Genomic DNA, 20,244 nt, shown 5'->3' with positions numbered 1-20,244 from the left:
TGTGTGTGTGTGTGTGTGTGTGTGTGTGTGTGTGTGTGTGTGTGTGTATGTAAATGAGGTGAATGATACAGCAGGGAATAATGGATAGAATTGAGTCCTAGACCAACAAGCCCAGAGTTCAAATTCTGTCCCGACACTAGCTTTATGACCTTGGGCAAGTCAACTCTGGTTTCCTCTTCTGTAAAATGAGAATAAGCAATAGCATCTACCTAACAGGGTGGTTGTACAAATTAATTAAATAAGACAATGTTTGTAAAGCACTTTGCAAACTTTAAATGACTGTATACATTTCAGTTATTACTGACCTCTGTAGAGCTATAACTAAGAGTACTGCAGAGGCAGCTAGGTGGCACCAGAGTGCACAGGGTGCCCAGCCTGCAGTCAGGAAGATCTGAGCTCAAATGCAGCCTCAGATGCTTTACAAGCTGTGTGACCCTGGGCAAATCATCTAACCACTATCTGCCTCAGTTTCCTCATTTGTAAAATTGGGATAATAATAGCACCTATGTCCCAGGGTTGTTGTGAGGATCAACATAAAATTTGTAAATTAAATAAAAGGATAAAATTTGTAAAATGCTTAGCATAGTGCCTGGCATATTGTAGGTACCATATAAATGCTATCAATGATGAAGATGATGGTGATGATGATGATGATGATGATGATGATGATGATGATGATGATGATGTCAGGCAGTGTGGTAGGTACTGAGCATACAAACACACACACAAAAAAAACACATGAAACTTGTATATTATCAGAAACCAGACCAAAGACGGTAAGGTTGAAGGAAAGAAGGGGGGAGAGTTGGCACCAAGGAATGACCACCAATCCTAACTGAAGAAAACAGCTGGAGGCAAGAACCCGGTATGGGAGTAATCCATGAGCAACCTTAAACCCTGAATTTGAAGGAAGGTTGGGTGGTATAGAGTGGACCTAAGAAATTGGAAGTCAAAGGGCCTGGTTTCAAATCCCAGCACTGCCACTGGCCATGTGACCTTGGTCAAGTTCCTAACCTCTTTAGGTCAGGCTCACTTTGCTCACCTCTAAAACCAGGAGGTTAGTAAGGCCCCTTCCAGCCCCAAATCCACCATCTCTCATTGTTGGGAGGCCTCTCAGCTAGAACAGAACAAGCAACCCCAAGGTGGTGATTCCAAGGCTTTCATTTGAGGATTATCTGTTGTTGGGGTCCACAGTAAGGCATTTGTCCATTTATTTCATTTGTCTTTTGTAATGGTATGCTAATCTAAACAATTTTGGCAGCTGAAATAAAAGTTTTTTTCTTAAAGAAAATATTTAGATGTCTGAACTCTTTTTAAGTTAATTTTTGTTACTATTAGAAAATCATTGCCTATACACTCATAGTAAAAAGTTCACATGGTCAGTTTGGAAGCATTAAGACTGTGGGAGGATGGTTGTTTGGTTTTATGGGAGGATAAAACACAGCTAATGATCCTTTTTCTGTCACAGATGTCTCTGATTCCCTCCCACCACTCCCCCCCCATCAGACTTCTGATTAAAATAATTAGCTACTTCCAAAATTGCTAGAATATATAAAATCAGGAATTATTATCAGATGAAGTGAAGGTTCCCTTTAGCCTTAGTCAGATAATTCAGGAGGGAGACAAAAACAACCCACTAAGGCATCAGGCCTTCATTTCATTGCTGCTGAGAGAGGATACATCTAATTACCCAATCATCCCAATTAGACAGGAAGTTCACCTGCTGACAAACAGCAATCTTGGGATCACTTAGAATAAATTGTAGAAATAATTGGCTTTTCCAATCAATATTAATCTCATCATACTATACAGCTGCTGATGTTTCTTCCACATCAGCTATGGTGCTGTTTTCTATAATATCTAAACTAGGTGTGATGGCAAAGTTTCATAGCTAAGAAGTCAAAGTATAATCTTTGTTTAGTATTTTTTTCTGTTATGATCAATTAAGTAGAAGTTGCCATCCGTTTTGGACTGCCACACTCTTGTTATTAATTCTTCCCCTTCAAGGAACATAAACCTGAATTGTTAAAGAATTTACTTAAAAACTGATTTTTGCTCTTCTTTCCTACCTACTTTCCCAAAGTTATATCCATCATAACCCATTTCAAGATCTAAAGGTCAGCAATATTTGAGCTCTTCTCCTCAAAAATTAACAAATAAAATTCCAAAATTTTCTTAAAATGAATTTAAGAACACATCTCACATTTTTTGATTTATGCATCTTGTAAAATTCTGCAGATTTATTTGCTCTGAGAAAGCTGTAGAAGATAGCTTCATGCAATTTTTTAGAAAAAAATTAAAATTAATGTTGTTGAAGTTTCTCCGAATGAATTTATCAAGAATTATGTCCCTACTATGTGCAGAGTTCTGTTCTAGGTACTAAATTTGTGTTGGCCAGGGTGAGCATGGGAACGAGTCTCATTAAGCAAGCAGGTCTGCAAAGTGACTATGAAAGGAAAATGGCTGTTTTGTTAGCATGTGGGGTTATTTCCCCTCCCCAAATAAAAATGGAAATGCTTCATTTTCCTCTTCTGTATTAGAAAATTTCACAAATAAAGTGGCAAGGGAGAAAACCAGGAATCAGGACTGCACAGCCAAGGGCTTGCTGATTTTGTAAATTACTAAGAGTGTGACCTATGGAGCATGAATAGCACACATAGTTATGATAGATTTATTATGAAGTATCCAAAAGAGGTTGAATCTGATACTTTGGGGAAGAAATATGCAACAATATATAGTAAATACAAAGTATAAAGAAGTTTGGGAATAACAAATTCCACTTGTTGCTTCTGTTCTAAGATTTGCCTGGAATTCTGAAAATGCAGCAATTTTCAGTTCTTTCCATTGCCTTCTTGCAGCCAACAGTCAAAAAAAAATTTTTTTTGCACATTTCTACTAATTTTCCTTTAAAGTCCCCACATTATATGACAGTATCTTATGGCATTCATTATTTCTACTAAAATATATTTTTTCAATATCCAGTAGGTGGCAGCAACTTCATTTTATTGACAAAAATTAGGCTTCATTTGCCCAGGTCTTGATGATTTTCTCAAAAGCATCCAGGGTACTGTCTTTCTGTAAATTAAGAATATAATTGTTACAAAGATCTATAACAGTTATATTATTTATTTGACAAATATTTATTATCCCCATGTGTAGAGGGACTGACAGCTAAAAAAATACCAGAGACACCATTCCCTGTGTTTCAGGACCTTACAGCCTAATTAAAGAGCTGACAAACAGTGCACTAAGTTCGAGGGAAGAAGAGGCTTGATCAATGTCAGATGACTCCACCAGTCTTCATGGAGGATGGAGGAATTGAAGTTACCATGAAGGAAGACTAAGACTTCTGAGGTGGAAGGGAGAGAGATGATGTAGGAGTAGCAAAAACTTAAAAGCTGGTAACGTATGTGATATATTTGAGCTACAGGCACCACCAGAATAGGACATCCCTCAAGGACATGAGAAAGCACCTCACACCAGCCACCATCACCCCCAAAACAGTCAACTCGTGGTTCCCTAAACTACTTCCTGACCTTGTCCTCCACCTCTCTTTTAAGGCTGTCTTCCCCCATTAGAATGTAAAGTCCTTGAGGGCTGGGACTGTCTTTCTTATTGCTTGTATTTGTAATATGAAAGTTAGAACAGCATCTGGCACATAATAAGGGGCTTAATAAATGTTCTCTCTGTCTCTCTCTCTCTCTGTCTGTCTGTCTGGTCTCTCTGTCTCGGTCTCAGTCTCTCTCTTTCTGTCTCTCTTACCAGAGGAAATTCAGTGATTCACTAGAGCAGAATGCAAACTTACTTTAATGAAGCAAAACCGTATGTATTTCTCAAAATCTTTTTTGTAGGCTTTACAGAACGCTGTAACAGGAATGACTGCTAGTTTCTAAAAAAAATAAACATAATTTATAATAAACTATAAGTTAAGATTTTGCTGTAAGTTTACATTTAACACTATTTTAGTGACTATTCACATTAGAAAAAAAATTGATTTTAGATAGTCATAATAATTTTCTTTTTTGTTTTATTTTTTCCAATTATATGTAAAAACAGTTTTTAACTTTTGTTTTTTAAAGTTTTAATTTCTAAATTCTCTCCTTTCCCCTCCCTCGCCCCCATTAGAAGGAAAGCAGTTTGTGTGGGTTTATTTTATATCCTGCAACTTTGCCAAATTTATTACTTCAAGTAATTTTTTACTTGATTCTCTAAGTGTACCCTCATACCATCTGCAAAGAGTGATAGCTTTGTTTCTTCTTTGCCTATTCTAATTCCTTCAGTTTCTTTTTCTTCTCTTATTGCTAAAGCCAACATTTCTAGTACAATATTGAATAACAATGGTGATAATGGACATCCTTGTTTCACCCTGATCTTACTGGAAATGCTTCTAGCTTATCCCCATTACATATAATGCTTCCTGATGGTTTTAGATAGATGCTACCTATCATTTTAAGAAGACCTGTTTATTCCTATGCTCTCGTGTTTTTAATAGGAATGGATGTTGTATTTTGTCAAATGCTTTTTCTGCATCTATTGAGATAATCATATGATTTCTATTTGTTTTGTTGTTATGGTAAATTATGCTGATACATTTTGTAATATTGAACCAGCCCTGCATTCCTGGTATGAATCCTACCTGGTCATAGTGTATTATCCTAGATATAAGTTGCTGTAATATCTTTGCTAATATTTTATTTAAAGTGTTTGCATCTATATTCATTAGGGAAATTGGTTTATAAATTTTGTTCTCTGTTTTGGTTCTTCCTGGTTTAGGTATCAGCACCATATTTATATCATAGAAAGACTTTGGTAGGATTCCTTCTTTGCTTATTTTCCCAAATAGTTTATATAGTACTGGAATTAGTTGTTCTTTTAAAGGTTTGATAGAATTCACTGGTAAATCCATCTGGCCATGGAGATTTTTTCTTAGGGATTCATTGATGACATTAAATTTCTTTATCTAAAATGGGGTCATCTAAGTATTGTATTTCCTCTTCTGTTAATCTGGGCAATTTCAATTTTTGTTCATCCATTTCACTTAGATTGTCATATTTATTGGTATACAGTTATGCAAAATAGCTCCTAATAATTATTTCAATTTCCTCTTCCACTGGTGGTGAATTCACCCTTTCCATTTTTGATGCTGGTATAATTGTATTAAAGTCAATCATGGCAGCTCTCCTAAGGACTGCTGCTGTGAATAACTTTAAGGGTATAATCACATAGTATAAATAACTCTTTATTCAGCAATAAACTAAAGCATAACATTCACAACAATGTTATGTTATACATAACAATTTATTATTAAGGTGGTCACATAGTCTTAAACAAAACATATCATTCAGTATATCTTATAGTCATCTTTAAGGGGTAGCAGAAAATACAAACACCATCCACCCCTAGGTCACAGTAGCTTACAATTTCCTCAGTCAATACAGAGTATTCAAGTAAAGTACTCTTTCATCTTGATTTGAGGCTGGCTTCCAAACCCCAAACCTCTTCCTCCACAGGCTGATTGCTCCCAACTCTTGCCTGGATTCACATGTAGGCAGCTCTCCACTTCTGTTCCATATCTCAGCTTACAGGGACTGCTCCACTCCAAGCTCTTTGCAGTTTATTTATAGGAAAACAAAGCTTTACAGGACTACAATAATATTTACACACATTACCAACACTATCGTTTCAATTCACTTTCTGCCTGAAAAATCAATACAGAACAACAGATAGGCCTTATGTCTGAGAAATAAACACAGAACAACAGACAAGACTTCTGTCTGAGAAAGTAACACAGATCAACAGGTACAGCACCAACATCATAAACATTCTCAGATCTGCATGTTCCCAGCTCTGCTCATGCTTTTACTCTGCTCTGTTCCTTCCTGCTCCACCATTCCTCTTCCACCCTTTTGGCAAATTTCTCCCACCATGAGCTCCCAGATGATTATATTTGACCTATGAAAGGCAGGGGAGATATTCAAATTCCCTTAGTCCTATTAAGAGTAGGGAAGATCTTCAAACTCCCTTACGCATATTAAGGGCAATACAATGCATACTGTTTCCAATAAAAAAAAATCTCTTGATACAATCAAAGGTGAAGCTCAAATGCACTTGATTAGCTAAAACTCAATCCAGAAAAACAGCAAAAAATCCTATTTTGCTTGTCATTACAGTAATTTGATTTTTTCCTTTATTTTTTTAAATCAAATTAACCAAAGGTTTATCTTTTTTATTAAAAAAACAGTTCTTAGTTTTATTTATTAGTTCAATAGTTTTTGTAATTTCAATTTTATTAATCTCTCCTTTGGTTTTAAGAATTTCTGATTTGATATGTAGTTGGGGATTTTAAATGTTCTTTTTCTAGTTTTAGTTGCATGCCCAATTCATTGATCTCTTCTTTCTCTATTTTATTTATGTAAGCATTTTGAGACATAAAACTTCCCCTAAGAACTTTCACTTCATCCCATAAGTTTTGGTATGTTGTCTCATTATTGTCATTCTCTTGAAGTTATCATTTCTATGATTTGTTGTTTGACCCACTCATTCTTTATTATTAGATTATTTAAGGTCCAATTAATTTTTTGTGTATCTTCCCATGGCCCTTTATTTCATGTGATTTTTATTGCATCATGATCTGAAAAGGATGCATTTACTACTTCTTTCTGCACTGGATTGTGAGGTTTTATGACCTAGTACATGGTCAGTTTTTTTGTGTAGGTGCCATATGCCACTGACAAAATGTATATTCCTTTCTATCTCCATTCAGTTTTCTTTAGAGGTCAACCATATCTAACTTTTCTAAAATTCTATTTATCTCCTTAACTTCTTTCTTGTTTATTTTGTGGTTAGATTTATCTAGTTCTGAGAGGGGGAGGTTGAGGACCCCTACTAGTATGGTTTTATTATCTATTTCTTCCTGCAACTCTGTTAACTTCTTAAGAATTTGGATGTTTTACCACTAGGTGCATATATATTTAGTATTGATATTACTTCATTGTTTATGGTACCTTTTAGCAAGATACATTTTCCTTCTTTATCTCTTTTTTTATCAAATATTTATTAACTTCTAGTTTACATCATTCATTTCCATAAGATTTTGAGTTACAATTTTTCTCCCCATTTTCCCCCCTACCCACCATGCCAAAATAGTGATCCCACTGGATATCTCCTCCTCCAATTGGTTCTCTCCCATATATTCTCCTATACCCCCTCCAACTTTCCAGTAGGGCATGGTGGATTTCTATGCCCCAGTACCTGTATATCTTATTTCCCAGTTACATGTGAAATAATATTAATAATAGTGTATATATGTATGTATCCCCTCTCATCTCCTTCCCCACTACTCTCCTGTAGGGTGAGATACCCTATTTAGTGTGTATGCCATTCCTTCCCTAAGCCAAATTCAATGAGAATAAGGTTGACCCATTCCCTTTTGCTTTCCTGTTCTTCCCCTCCATTGTGACCATTTCCCCTTAGCTCTTCTATATGAGATAGTTTACCCAATTCTGTCTCTCCCCATATCCTCTCAATATATTCCTCTCTCTCACCTCTTAATTTCACTTTTTAATTATCATCCCTTCCTATTCAACTGGTCCTGTGCCCTCTATCTATGTATACCTGTACACATATATACACACATTCACATATACCCTCCTTTATATAGATACATTTCTATTCCCTTCAACTATTCTCATACTGAGAAAAGTTTCATCAGTTACAATTAGCTTTTTTTCTTGTAGGGATGTAAATAGTTCAACTTTGATAAGTTCCTTATGATTTCTTTTCCCTGTTTACCTTCTCATGCTTCTCTTGCTTCTTATATCTGAATGTCAAATTTTCTATTCAACTCTGTTTTTTTTTCATCAAGAATGCTTGAAACTCCTCTATTCCACTGAAAGACCATATTTTCCCCTATAACATGATACTCAGTTTTGCTGGGCAGGTGATTCTTGGTTTTAATCCCAGCTCCTTTGCCCTCCAGAATATCATATTCCAAGCCCTTTGATCCCTCAGTGTAGAAGCTGCCAGATCCTGTGTTATCCTGATTGTGTTCCCACAATATTCAAATTGTTTCTTCCTGGTTGCTTGTAATATTTTCTCCTTGATCTGGGAATTCTGGAGCCTGGCTATAATATTCCTAGGAGTTTTCTTTTTGGGATCTTTTTCAGGAGGTGATTGGTGGATTCTTTCCACCTCTATTTTGCCCTCTGGTTCTAAAATAAAACATCAGGGCAATTTTCCTTGAGAATTTCTTGAAGGATGATTTCTCAGTTTTTTTTTTGATCATGGCTTTCAGGTAGTCCAATAATTTTCAAATTATCTCTTCTGGATCTATTTTCCAGGTCAATGGTTTTCCCAATGAGATACTTCACATTGCCTTCTATTTTTTCATTTGTTTGGATCTGTTTAATAGTATCTTGATTTCTCATAAAGTCACTAGCTTCCATTTGATCTAATCTAATTCTGAAGGAATGAATCTCTTCAGTGAGCTTTTGAGATTCTTTTTCCATCTGGCAAATTTGGCTTTTTAAGGCATTCTTCTCTTCATTGCTTTTGAGCCTCTTTTGCCATTTGAGTTAGTCTATTTTTAAGGTGTTATTTTCTTCAGTCAGGTCGTTGACTCTAATTTCATAATTTTCTTGCATCATTCTCATTTCTCTTCCCAATTTTTCCTCTACTTCTCTTATTTGATTTTCAAAATCCTTTTTAAGGTCCTCTGTGGCCTATAACCAGATTGTATTTTTCTTGGAAGCTTTTGGTGCAGGAGTTCTGACTTCACTGTCTTCCTCCTGTTCCATGCTTTGGTCCTTTTTGTCCCCAAAATAGGAGTGTAAATATGGGTTGTTCTGTTTGCTTTGCTTCCTTTGCCTGCTCATGTTGCCACTCAATTACTTGACTTTTGGGCTTTTTGCCACAGTAGTATTCTGCCACCAGACAGGGGAGCTTTATCCCAAATGCTGGGGTTTTCTCAGCTGCTGAAGGTATTAGTTGGGTGCCCTCTCTGAAGCCTCCACATGCTCTGGCTGACTGTTCATGCACCCCAGGACCTCCTCCCTAGATTGCAATCCAGATCCAAGCAGGTTAAAGCAAAAGCGATTACCCCTCAGACTGGTTGCTTGGTCCTCCTACAAACCCCAGGCCAGAAGCTGAAGCTGCCTCGAGATGGGGCTGCATGGCCAAAGTGCCTCAGTGGCTTCTCACCCTGGGGGCAAAGGCTGACCACACTCCCAAACTACTGGATCCCAAAGTCAACACTGCACTGACCTCTCACTTTGTCCTTAGCATCTATGGGTTGATAATTCTGGATTGCCACAGCTGCTGGTGATCTGAAGTCCCTCCAGATGAAGACCCATGCTGTGGCTAAAGCCTGGGACTCATGAGGGGCTGGGGTTGGCTCCCAGAGTACTGTGCTGGCTGCTTCCTGCTGGCCTGCCAGGCTGTCCTCAGCAGGAGGTTAGCTTCTCTGTGTCATTTTGTGGGTTCTGTAGCTCCCAATTTTGTTCAGAGTCACCTTTTACATGAAGTGGAGGATGTGGTAGCCAGAGCCTTGTGGAAGTCCTGTTTCTACTCCACCATCTTGACTCCTCCCCCTTCTTTATTTCTTTTAATTAGATCTATTTTTGCTTTTGCTTTGTCTGAGATCAGGATTGCTGCTCCAATCTTTTACCTTTACTCTCTGTATGTTCCTCTGCTTCATATGTGTTTCTTGTAAACAACATATTGTAGGATTATGGTTCTTAATCCACTCTTCTGCTTCCATTTTATGGGAAAGTTCATCCCATTCACATTCATAGTTATGATTACTATTTGTGTCTTTCTCTCCATCCTATTTTCCTGTTTATGCTTTTCTTTCTCCTTTCTCCCTTTCCCTCCTCACTAGAGTTTTGCTTTCTACCACTGCTTCCTTCAGTCTTCCCTCCCATTGATTAGCCCCCTCCCTTACCTTCCTCTTTACCCTTACTACTTCTTCCCTCCTTTCTATCTACACCTTCCCTTTTCTTTCCCTTTTACCCTCCTACTTCCTACAGAATAAGTTGGATTTCTATACCTAACTGATTATGTTATTCCCTCTTTAAGCCAAATCTGATGAGAATAAGGTTCAAATAATACTTATCTCCCTCCCTTCTTTCCCTCTACTGTAATAGGTTTCTGTGCCTTGTGATGTAATTTACCCTTGTCAGTCTCCTTTTCTGGTCTTCCAGTACAATCCCTTTTTATCATTTAATTAGATTTATCATCACATCAAAATCAATTTGTATCCATGCCCTCTGTCTATGTATACCCCTTCTAAATAATGTAATAACAATACAGTTCTCAAGAGTTATAAGTGTTATCTTCCCTTGTAGGGATACAAACAGTTTGCCCTTATTAATAGCATGTTTTTATTTTTTTTTCTTTCTTGTTTACCTTTTTATTATCTCTTGATATTATCTCTTAATCTCTTGATTCTTGTATTTGAAGATAAACAAGAGAGAAGTTAAGGAGGCAAATAGAATTTTAAAGAGGCTAGATATGATAGATCTCTGGAGAAAATTGGGGATAAAAAGGAATATGCTTTCTTCTCAGCAGTTCATGGCACATACTCAAAAATTAACTATGTACTAGGGCATACAAACTTCACAATTCAGTGCAAAAAGGCAGAAATATTAAATGCATCCTTCTCTGATCATGATGCAATAAAAATCATATGCAATAAAGGGCCATGGAAAGATAGACTAAAAACTAATTGTAAATTAAACAATTTAATTCTAAAGAATGAGTGGGTCAAACAAGAAATTATAGAAACAATCAGTAACTTCATTCAAGAGAATGACAATAATGAGACAACATACCAAAATTTGTGGGATGCAGCAAAGGCAGTTCTAAGGGGAAGTTTTATATCCTTGAGTGCATACATGAATAAATTAGCGAAAAGTGAGGTCAATGAATGGGGCATGCAATTGAAAAAGCTAGAAAAAGAACAAATTGAAAACCCCCAATCAAATACTAAATTAGAAATACTGAAAACCAAAGGAGAACTTAATAAAATTGAAATTAAGAAAACTTCTGAATTAATAAATAAAACTAAGGGCTGGTTTTATGAAAAAAAAACAATAAAATTGGTAGACAGTCAATATGATAAAAAAAGAAAGAAGAAAACCAAATTATAAGTATAAAAAATGAAAAGAGTGAATCTACCTCCAATGAAGAGGAAATCAAAACAATAATTAGGAATTATTTTGCCCAATTGTATGTACATAAATTTGACAATCTTAGTGAAATGGGTGAATATTTACAAAAATACAATATGTCCAGATTAACTGAAGAGGAAGAAAATTACTTAACCCCATCTCAGGAAAAGAAATCAAACAAGACATCAGTGAACTCCCTAGGAAAAAAATCTATAGGGCCATATGGATTTACTAGTGAATTCTATCAAACATTTAAAGAACAATTGATTCCAATACTCTACAAACTATTTGGGAAAATTAGTGAAGGAGACCTACCACATTCTTTTTATGACACAAATATGGTACTGATGCCTAAATTGGGAAGAGATAAAACAGAGAAAGAAAATTATAGACCAATTTCCCTCATGAATATAGATGCAAAAATTTTAAATAAAATATTAGCAAAAAGACTACAACAACTTATCATAAGAATAATACACTTTGATCAGGAAGGATTTATTCCAGGAATGCAAGGATGGTTTAATATTAGGAAAACCATCAGTATAATTGATCATATCAACAATAAAACTAGCAGAAACCACATGATTATCTCAATAGATGCAGAAAACTTTTGACAAAATACAATATCCATTTCTATGAAAAACACTAGAAAGTATAGGAATAAATGGAGTCTTCCTTAAAATTGTAGATAGCATCTATTTAAAGCCCTCAGCAAATATTATATGTAATGGGGATAATCTAGAAGCATTTCCAATAAGATCAGGGGTGAAACAAGGGTGTCTGCTATCACCCCTCTTATTCAATCTGGTACTAGAAATGTTAGCAGTAGCAATTAGAGAAGAAAAAGAAATTAAAAGAATCAAATTAGGCAAAGAAGAGACCAAGCTATCACTCTTTGCAGATGATATACTTAGAGAATCAAGTAAACAACTACTTGAGACAAATAAATTTAGCAAAGTTGCAGGATATAAAATAAACCCACATGAATCCTCAGCATTCCTGTATATTTTTAATGAAATTCAACAGCAAGAGATAGAAAGAGAAATCCCCTTGAAAGTTACTGTAGACATTATAAAATATTTGGGAATCTACCTGCCAAAACAAACCCAGGACCTATGTAAACACAACTACAAAACCCTTTTCACACAAATAAAGCCAGATCTAACTAATTGGAAAAACATCAATTGCCCATGCCTGGATCAAGCTATTACAATAAAAAATTATAATTTTACCTAAATTTAATTATATATTTAGTGCCATACCGATCAATTTACCAAAAAAACTTTATAATTTTAAAACTACTTTATAGAGCTAGAAAAAATAGTAACAAAATTCATTTGGAAGAACAAACAGTCTAGAATATCAAGGGAATTAATGAAAAGAAATGCTAGGGAAAGCAGACTAGCTATACCAGATTTTAATCTGTATTATAAAGCACCAGTCATCAAAAGTACTTGGTACTGACTGAGGAATAGAGTAGTGAATCAATGGAATAGATTGGGCACATGAGACTCAGCATTCAATGACTATAGCAATCTCTTGTTTGATAAACTAAAAGACCCCAGTTTTGGGGGTAAGAACTCAGTATTTGACAAAAACTGCCACAAAACTGGAATATAGTATTGCAGAAACTGGACATAGAACATTATCTAACACCATACACCAAAATCAAATCTAAATGGGTGTATGATCTAGGTATAAAGGCTGATACTGTAAGCAATCTGGGAAAGCAAGGAATAGTTTACCCGTCAGATTTGTGGAGAGGGGAAAACTGTGTGACCAAACAAGAATTAGAGAACATTATAAAATGCAAAATGGACAATTTTGATTACATCAAATTGAAAAGCTTCTGTACAAACAAAGCCAAAGCAACCAAGATTAAGAGGGAAGTGGAAAATTGGGAAAAATTTTTTACAACCAATGTCTCTAATAAAGGACTCATTTCTAAAATATACAGAGAATTGAGTCAAATCTATAAGAATACAAGTCATTCCCCAATTGATAAATGGTCAAAGGATATGAACAGGCAGTTTTCAGAGGACGAAATTAAAGATATCTATAAGCATATAAAAAATGTTCTAAATCACTATTGATTAGAGAAATGCAAATCAAAACAACCCTGAGGTACTACATCTCACCAGTCAGATTGGCTAAGATGACAAAACAGGAAAATGACAAATGCTGGAGAGGATGTGGACAAATTGCAACACTAATGCATTGCTGGTGGAGTTGTGAATTGATCCAACTATTCTGGAGAGCAGTCTGGAATTATGCCCAAAGGGCTATAAATAATTTTATACCCTTTGACCCAGAAATACCACTTCTAGGGTTGTATCCCAAAGAGATCACAGAAGTGGGAGGAAGACCCATATGTACAAAAATATTTATAGCAGCTCTTTTTGTGGTGGTAAAGAATTGGAAATTAAGGGGGTGTCCATCAATTGAGGAATGGCTGAACAAGTTGTGGTTTATGAATGTAATGGAATGCTATTGTGTTGTAAGAAACAAGGAGCAGATGGACTTCATATTTACCTGGAGAGGCTTATACAAACTTATGCTGAGTGAGAAGAGTAGAACCAGGAGAAATTTGTACACTATTATGGACACAACATATGTTTGACGACCAACTTTGATAGACTGGACTCTTCTCAGCAATGTAGGTTTATAAGTCAACCCCAAAAGACTCATGATGGAGAGAGATGTCTATATCCAGAGAAAGAACTAGAAAGAACTGAATTTAAATCCAAATTGAAGTAAACTACCTTATCTTTTTCTTTTTCGGTTTTGTTTCCTCTTTCCCATTATTCATTCCATCTGATAGAGTCCTTCTTTATAACCTGACTAATGTCTAATGTGAAAGCATTTGCAGATCCTATTATTGATTGTATGCCATCATGGTGGGGGAGGGGGTGGAGGGAAAGAAAATTTGAAACTCAAGGAATTGTGGAACTGAATCTTGTAAACTAAAAGTAAACAAACAAATTTCTTTAAGACCAAAAAATTAAAAAAAAATAAATATTTTTGTAGAAATAGGTCCTTTCCCATTTAAAAAAATTTTCTTTGGCATATTGACCTAGCAATGGTGTGTTGCTAAATCAAAAGGGTATGTGCAATTTTGTAGCCCTTTGAGGATAGTTTCAAATTGCTCTCCAGAATTTTTGGTCAGTTCACAACTCCACCAATGGTGCATTAGTGTCTCCATTTTCCCACATTTTCTTCAACATTTGTCATTTTCCTTTTCTATTAGCCAATATGGTAAGTTTGAGGTGGTGCCTCACTGTTGTTTTAATTTGCATTTCTATAATTGATAGTGATTTAGAGCATTTTTTTCATGTGACTATAAATAGCTTTAATTTTTTCTTCTGAAAACTGCTTGTTCATAACCTTTGACCATTTCTCAAATGGGGAATGATTTGTACTTGTATTCTTATAAATTTGATTCTTTTTTATACATTTGAGAAATGAGGACTTTATCAGAGAATTTTCTGTGAAACTTTTCCCACAGTTATGATTACTGTATTTCCCACTATCCTATTTTCCCCTATCCTATTTCCCCCATTTATCCCCTCTCTTTTCCCCAGTCCTCCATCAAAAGTGTTTTGCTTCTGACTATGATGTCTTCCAATCTACCCTTCCTTTTATTAGCACCCTCCTCTTGCTTTGTCTTATCTCTTTCTCCTCATTCCTATTAGGGTAATATAGATTTCTATACCCAACTGAGTGTGTATGTTATTCCCTCTTTGAGCCAATTCAAATGAGAATAAGGTCAAAGTGTTGTCTGCCACTGCCTCCCCCCAGGCTCCCCTCACTGTAAAACTCTTTTGCACCTATTATGTGAGATAATTTACCCCATTCTACCTTTCCCTCCCCCATCTCCAAGTGTATTCCTCTTTCTAATCCCTGAATTTTATTTTTTTAAGATATCATTCTATCATAGTCGATTCAAGCCTATGTCTTCTGTATATGTATACTCCTGCCTTAATAATGTTAAAAATTCTTAAGAGTTATAAGTATTATTTGTCTCATGTAGGAATGTAAACAGTTAAACCTTTTTGGCTCCCTTATAATTTGTCTTTCTGTTTACCTTTATATGCTTCTCTTGAGTCTTGTATTTGAAAATCAAATTTTTTATTCAGCTCTGGTCTTTTCATCAAGAATGCTTGAAAGTCCTCTATTTCATTAAATATCCATTTCCCCCCTGATAGATTATACTCAATTTTCTGGGTAGGTGATTCTTGGTTGTAATTCTAGCTTCTTTGCTCTCTGGAATATCATATTCCAAGGCCTCAGTTCCTTTAATCTAGAAGGTGCCAAGTCTTGTGTGATCCTGACTATGGCTACATGATATTTGATTAGTTTCTTTTTGGCTGTTGGCAGTATTTTCTCATTGATTGGGAGCTCTAGAATTTGAGTATAATATTCCTGGGAGTTTTCACTTCAGATTCTCTTTCAGGAAGTGATGATGGATTCTTTTACTTTTCATTTTACGCTCTGATTCTAGAATGTTAGGGCAGTTTCCTTGATAGTTTCTTGAAAGATGATGTCTAGGATCTTTTTTTGATCGTGGCTATATAATTCTTTTTTTTTTTAATAAGCAATAGGGGTTAAGTAACTTGCTCAAGGTTACAAGGCCAGTTATTTCTGGGTGTGGTGCCAAGTATCTGAGCCCGGATTCGATCCAGGTCATCCCGACACTGGAGCTGGTGCTCTTACTGGCTGAGCCACCTGGCCGCCCCTGAGGCTATATAATTCTTAAATTATCTTTCCTGGTAATCCAATAATTCTTAAATTATCTTTCCTGGATCTGTTTTCCAGGTCAGTTGTTTTAGATATTTTAAATTTTCTTCTTTGCTTTTCATTCTTTTGATTTTGTTTTATTATTTCTTTTTTTTAACAGTATTATATCATTTTATCCCTTTTTTTGAGGGCAATTGGGGCTAAGTGACTTGCCCAAGGTCACACGGTTAGTTTTTTTGTGTTAAGTGTCTGAGGCCGGATTTGAACTAGGGTCCTCCTGATTCTAGAGCTGGTGCTCTATTCACTGAGCCACCTAGCCGCCCCTGTTTTATTATTTCTTGATGTTCTAATTTTTTAAGGAATTATTTTCTTCAGTGAGTTTTTGTGTCTCCTTTTCCATTTAGCCAATTCCTATTTTTAAAGGAATTCTTCAGTGAATTTTTGTACATCTTTTATCCTTTGGCCAATTCTGTTTTTTAAAGGACTTTTTCTATATAGTGGATTTTTTTGTGCATCTTTTACTATTTGGTCTATTCTTTTTTAGGTGCTATTTTTTTTCAGAATTTTTTTGTGCCTTCTTTGTCGACTTGTTGCCTCTTTTTTCGTTATTTCACTCTCATTTACTTTTTCCCATTTTCTTCTCCCTGTTTTATTTTATTTCAAAAATTCTTTTTAATTTTTCCAGGAATTATTTTTTGGGTGGGACCAATTCACATCTTTTTTTTCTTTGAGGCTTTGGATGTAGAAGTTCTGACTTTATTGTCTTCTTCTGAGTTTGTGTTTTGATCTCCCCATTACAGTAGTAGCTTTCCATGGCCAGTTTCTTTTTTGTTGTTGTTTTCTCATTTTCCAATCTATTTCTTGACTTTTAATTTTATGTTAAAGTTGGACTCTACTCCCAGGGTGGAGGGAGCCCTGTTCCAGTTTCAGACTTTTCATGCTGCTGTTTTCAGAACTAGTTCAGGGGGTGTGTAAGTTTTAAGTTACTCTAAAGTGCTATGATCTAACTCAGGATAGGTGTATTTACTACTCTCCTGCCCTATGATATGGTCTTTCATCAATCACAAGTGCTCTTTTCAACCCTGGAACTCTGACTTGGGTGCTCATTCCCCATTGACCACATGCTCTAGTGTGCTAATGCTCCTTTTTACCCTGGGACTGTGACAGAGTCTTGCACCCAGTGCCAGCAAAGTGACCCTTGTAAACTCCTTCTGATTGTCCAAACCCCTTACTATCTGTGGGTTGAGAGCTTCAGAAGCTGTTGATTCAGTTACCTTCAAGGCCTGCTACTGACTTGCTGGGTATAGCTTGTTCTGTGCTTTACTCCACTCTCACCTCAGTGAAACAGACATTTCCTGCCAACCTTCTAAGTTGTCTTGGGGTAGGATATTGTTCTGTCTTGTCATTTTCTTGGTTCTGCTGCTCCAGAATTCATTTTGAGGCATGATTTTAGAGTCATTTGAAGAGGAATTTTAGAGAGCTCAGGTGAGTCTTTGCCTTTACTCAACCTTAGTCATTATAATTTTCAAGAAGTAGATTTTTTAAAGTTCCATCTAAGCAACCAGCTGTGATGGTACAATAATGAAACTCCAGGCAACATTTTCCTAATGCCTTAGTAGCAATGCAAAGATTTCCTTTTATACTTTTCTAAAATAATATATTAGAGTTGATAGACCTATTACCTTATTTTTAATCATCCACTTCGAAAATTTATAGTCATAACATTCATCTTCCTTCATTTCAGAGAGGTCCACATCTAAAATGAGGGGGGGCAAAGTGTTAGTCAGTTTATCTAATGCAAGTCTTTCCTTAGCACTTTATTATTATTAATAGCTACTTTCTTTTTTTCTCCATGTAACTGAATATAGTTTGAAATTTTCTCATTGGAGACCAGGTCCTGGACACTAGAACCCACTTATCATGGGAATCACGAGGAAACCTTATAGGAGTAGAGGAACTAAATCATTCAGTGGGCCCTGAGAGGTTATCTAGGCCATCCTTTAGCTGGAATTTACAGATACATTTTTAAGTGAATCACTTTATTAAGGCTCTAACATTGTGCCTCTTGGCCTACTGTTAGAGTTACAAATTAGTGTGTGATATCCACTAGTCAAATTGATGGTGTGTATAGAACAGCGGCAGTTGCTGGATGAGCATCTCTAACATTCTGGTCGGAGCTCTGTGGAGGGAGAGGTATGGGTTGTCTGTCCTAAGAATGAACCTCAGGATATAAGACTCTCTGATCACTGCAAAGGAAATCCCTCTTCATATGTGAGAAAGGGTCACCTCATTACATCCATCTGGAATAATTCTATCACCAAATACTATATTCATCAACAGTCTTTGTTTTCTTAGACTTTAGCCAGATCTTCTTCCCCTCTACAGCCTCATGTTATCTTAACCCTCTTTCATCCCTAATATTCCCAGACATCTTGATTCCTTCTACAGGCCTTTGTCATAGTCTGGGGCTTGACCCAGATGTTTCCCTGGTGTTAAGTTTGAGTGATACCCTTGGCTGCTTGTTCTTGTCACCTTCATTTTCTGTAAATTCTTATACTTAGATGTTTTTGAGTGCCCTGCAATCATTAGTTTACTTTCATCAACAACATAAAATGATTTATTTTTCACAAAATATTCTCCAAATTGAAAATATTCTCGGGGCAGCTAGGTGGCACAGTGAGTAAAGCACCAGCCCCAGAGTTAGGAGGACCTGAGTTCGGTTCTGGCTTCAGACAGTTAACACCCACACAAAAAAACTAGCCATGTAACCTTGGGCAAGTTACTTAACCCCAATTGCCCTCCAAAAGGCAAAAAAAAAAAGAAAGAAAGAAAATGTTCTCCATATTCATTAAAGTATTTTTAAGTAAAGAAGTTAACCTCTAATTTTTACTTGTTCTAGTGTTTCATTAAGGATTATATATTTATGTATGACATTTAACATTTCAATATTCCCCTAGAAAAATTAAATAATTTCAATCTTATTACCTATTTGTAAATCATATGAACAATTTAGAAATGATATATAAATTACACAGACCAAAATTGTTAGGTATCTTCCACTGGGACACTTCAGTCAGCCAGTCAGCCAACAAGCATTTATTAAGCACTTACTGTGTGCCAGGTACTATGCTAAGTACCAGAGATACAAAGAAAGGCTAAGAAAAACATCCTTTGCCCTTAAGAAGCTCACAGGGGAGACAACTATTACAAAAAAGTTAAATAGGTTAAATCAGAGATAAGAGGAATTTTAAGAGGGATCAGGAAGGGGTTCCTATAGAAGGAGAGACTTTAGCTGGGGCATGAAGGCAGCCAGGGAAATCAAGAGGTGAAGGAGGGGAGAGAACATTGCAGGCAGTGGGACAGCCAGCCAGGGAAAATAGATTAGTGTCTTATGTGTAGAACAGCAGGGAGAACGGTGTCACTAGGTCATGTGTGTTAGGAAGATCACTGTGATGGCTGAGTGAAGGAGGATGGACTGGAGTTGGGAGAGGTTTGTGTCAGGGAGAAGAGGGTCCAGGAGAGACTCTTGTGGGATACCTACTGGTGTAACAAAAGAGACTGAGGAGCTGTCAAGAGAGGTAGAAGGAGAACCAGGAGAGAGCAGGGAAACCTGGAGAGAAGAGGGAATCAAGGAGAAGACAGTGATCAACAGTATCAAAGGCTGCAGAGATGTGGAGATCATTAAGAGATCATTTAGTAACTTTGGCGAGAGCAATTTTGATTGAATGATGAGGTCAGAAGCTAGACTGGAGTTAAGTAGAGAGTGAGAGGAAAGAAAGGCCTATTACAGACGGCCTTCTTACTTGGCAGATTTCTAAGTTCTCTGCATGAAATTTGTTCTGTTTTAAAGCTCTTATCATGTTCTGAACATTAGCACATTCACTTCAAATCAACTCTCTATTTTTGTGTCTCCTGAGCTTGATAAGAGTAAGGTAGGCTATATAAAGAGGACAAACTGAATTCAATTGTAAAATCCAGCCCACCTAGTTCACTGCAGCTCCTCTTCATGTAGGAGCACAGCTCAGAATTAGACTCATCATGTTTGCTGCTCCCTCAGTGTCAAGACCAACGTTATTTGGTTGGCTGCAATCTGGTCTCATGACTCTTCTTCTGGAGTCCCAGACACAGTTTACTTTTAGAGCATCAGTTCAGAACTTAAGCTCGGGGGGGGGGGGGGGGGGGGGGGGTGGCTAGGTGGCGCAGTAAGTAAAGTGCCGGCCCCGGAGTCGGGATGACCCGAGTTCGGTTCCGGCCTCAGACACTTAACAGTCACACTAAAAACTAGCCGTGTAACCTTGGGCAAGTTACTTAACCCCAATTGCCCTCCAAAAAGCAAAAA

At 36.5% G+C, this 20,244-nt stretch overlaps 1 protein-coding gene across 1 annotated transcript in view; it reads right to left on the bottom strand.

The window, feature by feature from the left end:
* Positions 1–3,015: 3,015 nt before the first annotated feature.
* KYAT3 (kynurenine aminotransferase 3) overlaps positions 3,016–20,244 on the bottom strand; it is a 71,556-nt gene continuing 54,327 nt past the window's right edge. The window contains exons 12-14 of the mRNA XM_069094504.1: positions 17,588–17,661; positions 3,806–3,889; positions 3,016–3,075 (exon numbers count right to left, since the gene is read on the bottom strand). Of these exons, the coding sequence (XP_068950605.1) occupies positions 3,016–3,075; positions 3,806–3,889; positions 17,588–17,661 (218 nt within the window). The remainder of the gene's footprint in view (positions 3,076–3,805; positions 3,890–17,587; positions 17,662–20,244) is intronic.

This window comes from Petaurus breviceps, unplaced genomic scaffold (assembly GCF_028583685.1).
Source record: "Petaurus breviceps papuanus isolate PSGF00001 unplaced genomic scaffold, PetGlider_PUasm1.0 220, whole genome shotgun sequence".
NCBI classification, from domain to species: domain Eukaryota; kingdom Metazoa; phylum Chordata; class Mammalia; order Diprotodontia; family Petauridae; genus Petaurus; species Petaurus breviceps.
Note: the sequence above shows the minus strand (reverse complement) of the source record. Positions and strands in the feature narration are given on the sequence as shown.